Source organism: Phoenix dactylifera, chromosome 14 (genome assembly GCF_051530095.1).
Source record: "Phoenix dactylifera cultivar Ajwa chromosome 14, Ajwa_hap1_PhDact_Kaust_v1.1, whole genome shotgun sequence".
NCBI classification, from domain to species: domain Eukaryota; kingdom Viridiplantae; phylum Streptophyta; class Magnoliopsida; order Arecales; family Arecaceae; genus Phoenix; species Phoenix dactylifera.
The window spans coordinates 550,583-557,863 of record NC_143203.1 but is presented as its reverse complement, the minus strand read 5'-3'; the positions used below and the strand labels follow the sequence as shown (position 1 = coordinate 557,863).

General features: G+C 47.2%; 1 protein-coding gene across 1 annotated transcript; it reads right to left on the bottom strand.

The window, feature by feature from the left end:
• Positions 1 to 395: 395 nt before the first annotated feature.
• Positions 396 to 4,220, bottom strand: LOC149751277 (uncharacterized). The gene is made up of 2 exons (XM_089927213.1): positions 791 to 4,220; positions 396 to 506 (listed from the first exon to the last, which is right to left on the bottom strand). Exons 1-2 carry the CDS (start codon positions 2,136 to 2,138, stop codon positions 490 to 492), a joined length of 1,365 nt encoding a protein of 454 aa, XP_089783339.1. The 5' UTR covers positions 2,139 to 4,220; the 3' UTR covers positions 396 to 489.
• Positions 4,221 to 7,281: the final 3,061 nt, after the last annotated feature.

Below are 7,281 nucleotides of genomic sequence, written 5' to 3'. Positions count from 1 at the left end.
CTAGACTATATCCACCCTTTGTATAGCCTAATGTCATCAAAAGACTAGATAGGGACGGATATTTACCTTTTTTCTTTTTGGAAATCGAGGTCCTTGCGTAGAGGGGAAGGAGATCTACACTTTACCCTTCAGCTGGAAGTGCAACCGAGATTCCTTTCCCTTTCTTTTTCTTCTTCTTCTTCCTCTTCCTTTCTTCCTTTTCTTTCCTCTTCTTCTTTTTTCTTCCTCTCTGTCGCCTGAGAACTCCCTCTCCTCTCTGTTTCACGTCTGAGCCACCAAACCCTCCTAATTAAGTCACATCACACACCAAAAATTCCCATTTTGCCCCTAACACTTCAACATATCTACCGTTATGCCATTAATTTTTGATTCCTTCCAATTTTACCCTTTATATTAATTGAAAAGGACTATTCTATCCCTTTTTATATAAAAAAAAATATTTTGGGGTTATTACATCCTCCCCCCCTTATATAAAATTCGTCCTCGAATTTAAAAGAGTAAATTACCTGATTACTCAAAGGGGTGAGTGTATCTGCTCTTCATATTCTGCTCGGTGTGGTATTGGGAATCAAATAAATTGGGAGTGTTTTACCTTCTATCTCTACCACATAGGTAGGATATACATACTTCGCTTCTATACTATCCCCTACAGGTGTACTAATAGCTAAGGGGATATGCATTAATATCTTATCCTTAGCTAACTTTTTAGCAAAATAAGGGGACACAAATAAATGGGTAGCTCCACAATCAAACAACACTCTAGCTTTAATCTTATCAATGAGGAGCATACCTGTCACAGCTGCATTCGATGCCTGTGCCTCCTGTGGATTTACCGTGAACACCCTTCCTTGCCCTCTGCCTACTGGAGCTGACAGTTGAGATGGTCCAGCACTCTGCTGTGATGTTTGTGCTTGACCTCTACCTCTGCCTACAGGCTCCCTACTACTAGGCCTGTCCATCTGCACAGAAGGATAGGATGCCAAAGGCACAAACTGCTGGGTGGCACCCTGCGGGCATTCTCTGACAAAATGACCCGGCTGTCCACATCTGTAGCACACTCCCTGACCCATTCTGCATCTGCCAGGGTGCTGCTTCCCACATATGCCACATACTGGCCATGATTGGAACCTAGATTCAGTTCTGGCCATAGTGACTGGAGGACGAGGTACTGATGGTAGAAAAGTATCTTGTGATTGACCTCTTTCCCTCCATTTCCTCTTACGTGGGGCAGGTGGAGCTGAGCGTACAGACTGCTCCATCGGGCCCTCCGAGAGATCTACTCCCTCAGATCTATCTCTACTGCTTTGCCCTTTCCCCATACTCATTTTCCTCTGTTCTCTTTCAGCTCTTTCCTCTTTGTTTCTGGTCTCCCACTGTTTTGCTTTATCAATCAGCCTAGATAAGGTGGGGACCTCTACTGCCAGTACTGCATTATAAAGCGGGGAAATCAGGCCCCGCCTGAATCTTTCTATCCTGGCAGCTTCAGTGGGGATGATGTAAGGAGCATACTTCCCCAATCTAGTAAACTCACGAGCGTACTCAGATACGCTCATTCCGGGCATCTGCTTCAGCCTCTCAAACTGAAGAGCCCGATTTTGCCTCTCAGCTGGAGACAAGAACTCATCCATCACTGCTTGCCTGAACTCTTCCCAGGTTGGAGGATTACTACTGTACAATCTGTCCTCCACATGCCTCTGGTACCAGTCCCAGGCATCTTCTTTCATTGTGAGCTCTACAAGTTCTATTGCCCTTGCATCAGAACAGGGCAGTCTCCGTATCATCTTTTCAGTCTCCTCCAGGAATCTCTGAGGATCTTCACCTTCTTCCCCCTTAAACTCTGGGGTTCTGAGCCTCAGAAATTCCTGTACAGTAATCCCCTCATCATCTAGAGCCCGCCTGGCCAAACTTCTTGGCACAGGTACAGGAGGTGGGATGGATACTACTGACGGGGCAGGAGATTTCCCCCGAGCAATCTGCTCCCTCAGAGCCTGATTCTCCGCCAGTAACTGTTCCATCAATGCATCTCTACTTCCTACATCTCCTTTATCATCAACCCTCCGTCTATCAGTAGGAGGAGGTTTTTCTCTTTGGGGCTCGACATGTGCAGAACCCGCATCCAATGCTATATCTGGCTCCATCCTCCTTCCAGGACGAGCAGGTCCTCTCTTTGGAGGTATTCTTTATATCTCTCTAAAAAAGTCAAAAAGAGAGGATGGTCGTTACACACTGAGTCATGATATATTTTACTGAGTTGTAAATGACTCATAAAATAACATACAGAAAAATCCTATGCTCCATAGTATAATCCTATACTTAATCCTGACTCATCCTATTGCTCTGACAGGACTCTTCTTAACCTTTGCTCTGATACCAAGCTTTGTCACGACCCCCGCCCCGTTCCCGGCGGGCCGCCGCGACGGTCCTAGGGTGCGGGTAGGCATAAGGCCACCAGCCACCGCGTAGAACCCTACTACCTATCAATTATCAATAAATCTTGAAAAATTTGGCATGATGCATGCACAAAATGATCACTTTTTCTATAGTGACCTGTCAGGATTATCTCAATACATATAACACACTACCTGTCAGAGCAGCAATCACATAATCTGTCACATATAAACCTGGACAATATATAGCAATACATTATCACAGGCACACAACTGATCTGCACACATATATATACCTGCTTCCCAATCCATCCATGGTCAAACCCATATCCACAACAGGATCTATGACTGTAACTATGCACTATATATAATAGAAGGTTTATAATACACCAAAAGGGGATAAACCTCTATCTACATTATACTATACTATACTATGGAGCGGCACAGCTAGCAGGCAACCACTAATCCTGTTCCTCTCTATACAATACCTTTCCTGCAATCAAAAACATCAAACTGGGGAGTGAGTATATAAATACTCAGTGAGTGGAGTAGAGAGTACTATGCACATGAGACAGAATATAATCATGGCTCGAGATGAAATCTCAAGATCAATAACAAGATGAACATGATCTCAACATAGAGAATATGGAGTAAATCATCAATATCACCACAATCAATATCAACTCATCTGAAGCATATATGGAATAATCAAGTAAACATATATGCTACTCATGAATATGCTCAACAGATCATAATGCTGGAACATACAAATCAGGTGTCAATATGCTGAAATCATCACTAGACAGCTGTCGGGAGGTGGGTTTTACGCCCCAGGCGAACCAGCAACAACTCCCTACTGCCATATGCATATATCGAATATGACACCACACCAATATGTAAATCATCACTAGACAGCTGTCGGAAGGTGGGTTTTACGCCCCAGGCGAACCAGCAACAACTCCCTACTGTCACATGCATATGCAGGATAAGACACCATACTGATAACATAAATGCTAGACAGCTATCGGGAGGTGGGTTTTACGCCCCAGGCGAACCAGCAACAACTCCCTACTGTCACATGCATATGCAGGATAAGACACCACACTGATCATATAAATGCTGGCCAGTATCCAGAACAGAAATCCATCTCACATCTACATACTAAACGGCACCTCGCGGGAATTCTACATCCGCGGAAAGCCATACTGCACCTCGCGGGGTCTTACTATGCCCGGCGGCAAGCAGAATATAAGTCGTAGGACCGGCCGATCCTACGCCTAGGGCCGTATCCCCCCCTAGGAAGGGACTGGGCTCCGCCCACCCAGAAGGCTACTATGTGCACAAAGGCCGATGTTCAACCCCCATCGACTATAGGTGTCCTGCAGATACTGCCAAGCCATGCATAAATGCCATAATGCACCCTCCCAATACTCTACTAAAAAGGAGTATAATCAAGACTACCACTCACTTGATCATGACCCAATCATAAACTAACATCAGGGTTAGAAGTGAGGGTCAAGGAAGTGCAATACAACTCAATATACCACTAAAAAGGCTATACAAATCTTTGAAATAGAGGAAATGAAATCAATTTACAAAAGAAATCATTTCACAATTCGGAATCAATTTGATTACTCATCAACCCCTCGTAATTCCTCTCAATGTTCCCTCAAATGCATGTACAGAATAATCAAGCATGGAGAATCAAGATTATAGAGGAATCTACTACAATATCAGTCAATATGCACAAGTGGAATCAATTCACACTTGGCGACATTCATGAAAATGAATTAAGAATGCTCATAGTGCAAAGTACATGACTCCCACTCACCTGTCAATCCGGCACAGCCTCGATACGCCTCTAGAATTTTACAGTAGGCAGCAGGGGACTTCTTCCTCTTGTTTCCTAGCTTCTTGCCCAACTGTGACATGCATTTACAATACATTTAGTCTTGTATCAAGGGCTATAATCTACGTGCCATTTATAATATAGGGGACTTTAATTGATTCAACTCCCCCGTTCCCTAAATCTTTTCTTTTCTTTCTTTTTTTCTTTTTAATTAATTAACTCACCATTTATGTGTATTAGGGACTCCTTTGCATGAGTACAAGGTCCCTTTTAGCTTGATCTAGGCTTAATACTCTATTATAGCATGAAATCCCCTATTTTCCACCCGGATGAACAGTAACCCGAACTGACAGTGGGTTACTTCATCCCGGTTTTGATCCACTTTCAGGACTCCAAATTTGATGAAATTTTTACCTAACATTCTACACTCATAGAGGATTCCAAAGAGATAACATGCATCATCATCGGAGGCCGTTTGACCCCCTAAATAATTCACCGAAGTTGGGACTTCGACACAGTTTTTTCGTAGTGCCGGAAAAATTTGTTAAAATCCGATTCTTCCTCTTTTAACCGCCTCTACAACACTTATCCGACCCCTCTAGACTATATCCACCCTTTGTATAGCCTAATGTCATCAAAAGACTAGATAGGGACGGATATTTACCTTTTTTCTTTTTGGAAATCGAGGTCCTTGCGTAGAGGGGAAGGAGATCTACACTTTACCCTTCAGCTGGAAGTGCAACCGAGATTCCTTTCCCTTTCTTTTTCTTCTTCTTCTTCCTCTTCCTTTCTTCCTTTTCTTTCCTCTTCTTCTTTTTTCTTCCTCTCTGTCGCCTGAGAACTCCCTCTCCTCTCTGTTTCACGTCTGAGCCACCAAACCCTCCTAATTAAGTCACATCACACACCAAAAATTCCCATTTTGCCCCTAACACTTCAACATATCTACCGTTATGCCATTAATTTTTGATTCCTTCCAATTTTACCCTTTATATTAATTGAAAAGGACTATTCTATCCCTTTTTATATAAAAAAAAATATTTTGGGGTTATTACATCATCGGGTTAGCCTGGCATCCGAGGGCCGAGCCTCGGGAAATTCCGCTCGTTGGTCGGCCAAGGCTGGCGCAAGCCGAGGCGACCGGTCGGGGCTTCAGGCTAGTCTGCTCCCGGGATGATCATCGGGTTAGCCTGGCATCCGAGGGCCAATCCTCGAGAAATTCCGCTCGTTGGTCGCGCGCCTATCACTTGCCACTCGACGGGGTTTCTCCGTGGCCAGCTGCGATCGTATTTCTCCTCCTCTCGAAGCGTCGCCTGGGGAACACCAGAAGGCTATTAAATGTTAATTGAGGCGTTACCTGGGAAATCGGATCGGCCAGTTGTTGCTTGCGAGGAGTGCCAGTTAAGCGGCCGCGATACGCGCGTTCTTCGAGGCGGATGCGGCCTGGGCGCGAGCGGAGATACGTGGGCCGTGGGATACACGCCGTCTGGAGTGTCCTGCAGGAAGAATGCAATTAGGGAGAACGACGCTTAGGAGATCGTGGAAGGATACGCCTCGAGAGCCGGAACGGCTCCGGATTCGATGCGTCCGCATTTATTGGAGCCACCCGCATCGGAACGACCAGGGGGGCCACAGTTTGGCTATAAATATAAGTGCTGGTGCAGTGGAGCCTGCCAAGCCGGAGCTGTTCAGGTTGCCATGGATCGTGGACCTCCTCTCCGGCGCGTGGCTGGGAAACCCCTGCCGGAGGAACGGGAGGCGCGCCCCTCGCGACTTCCGCCAACTAGCCGTTTCATCTGGGATCAACAAGGAGATTCTCCCCGGCGGAACTCCGCTCTAGGCGTTTCATCCGGGATCACATCCCCCCTCTTTTCAGTCCCACCTCCTGATTCAGCTCTGCGCCAGACGCTTCATCCGGGATCGCGCCTCCTCGCGCTCTTCTCCCTTGTATTCCTTCCCTCCCCTTCTCCTGGGGAGGACCGAAATATCCCTTGGAGGTGGCGTTCCTCTAGAAGCAGTGTGAACTTCTTCTGCGGCGGCTCCTCGTCTTTTGCATGAGGCATCGATGGTGCCTCCGGGGGGAAGCACCCACGCCCGGTGGGATCGCAGCTGCTTCGGATGGAGGGTTCGGGATCCCAGATCTTCAGCTCCACGGAGTCCCCACCTCTTCCTTACTTTCTTTACTCCTCAATTCTCCTCTGGGAATTCTTTGTAATCACACGAGCACGCCATTGTAACCAGGAATTATTGAAATGAAAAGAACCATACATTTTTGAACTGTCTTTCTGGCTTTGTCTTTCTACTGGTAATACACCCGCAGGTTAGCGGAATTCCAGCTCCTTGGAATTTCTCGACCATCTAGGGCCTCCAACTGGTAGGAGCCAGGTCGGTTTACCCAGCGAACCCTACACGGGCCCTCCCAATTTGGCGCCAGCTTCCCACCTTCCGCGGGTTGAGATGCTTTGGCTCGTCTTAGCACCAGATCTCCGATTCTGAAAAGTTTTGGCCGGACCTTGGAGTTATAATACCGGGCCACCCTCCGCTGATACATTGCCATCCGAACCTGCGCCATTTCCCTCGCTTCTTCCAAGAGGTCCAGGTTCCCTCGGAGTTGCTCCGAATTGGCCTCGGGTCGGTGCGCGGCCACCCGAGGCGAGGGGAGTCCGAGCTCCACGGGGACAACCGCTTTCGTGCCATAGGTTAGGCTGAAAGGCGTCTCCCCGGTAGGGGTCCGATGCGTGGTCCGATACGCCCAAAGGACATTCTCGAGTTCTTCGACCCAAGCTTGCCCCGTCCGACCGATTCGCGCCTTAATTCCTTGGAGGATTGTCCGATTTGTGACCTCGGCCTCACCGTTGGTTTGGGGATGCGACACAGATGTGAACCGATGCTCGATCCCGAACTCCTCGCAGAAGTCACGGAAATGCTTGTTGTCGAACTGTCGACCATTATCCGAGATGAGGACCCGGGGTACCCCAAATCGGACAATGATGTTTTTCTTCACGAACTTCCGGACTTGCGCCTCCGTGATAGTGGCCAGCGGCTCTG

Excerpts from the sequence above, each read along its gene's own strand:
- LOC149751277 (XM_089927213.1), bottom strand. The coding sequence starts at position 2,138 with ATGGAGCCAGATATAGCATTGGATGCGGGTTCTGCACATGTCGAGCCC.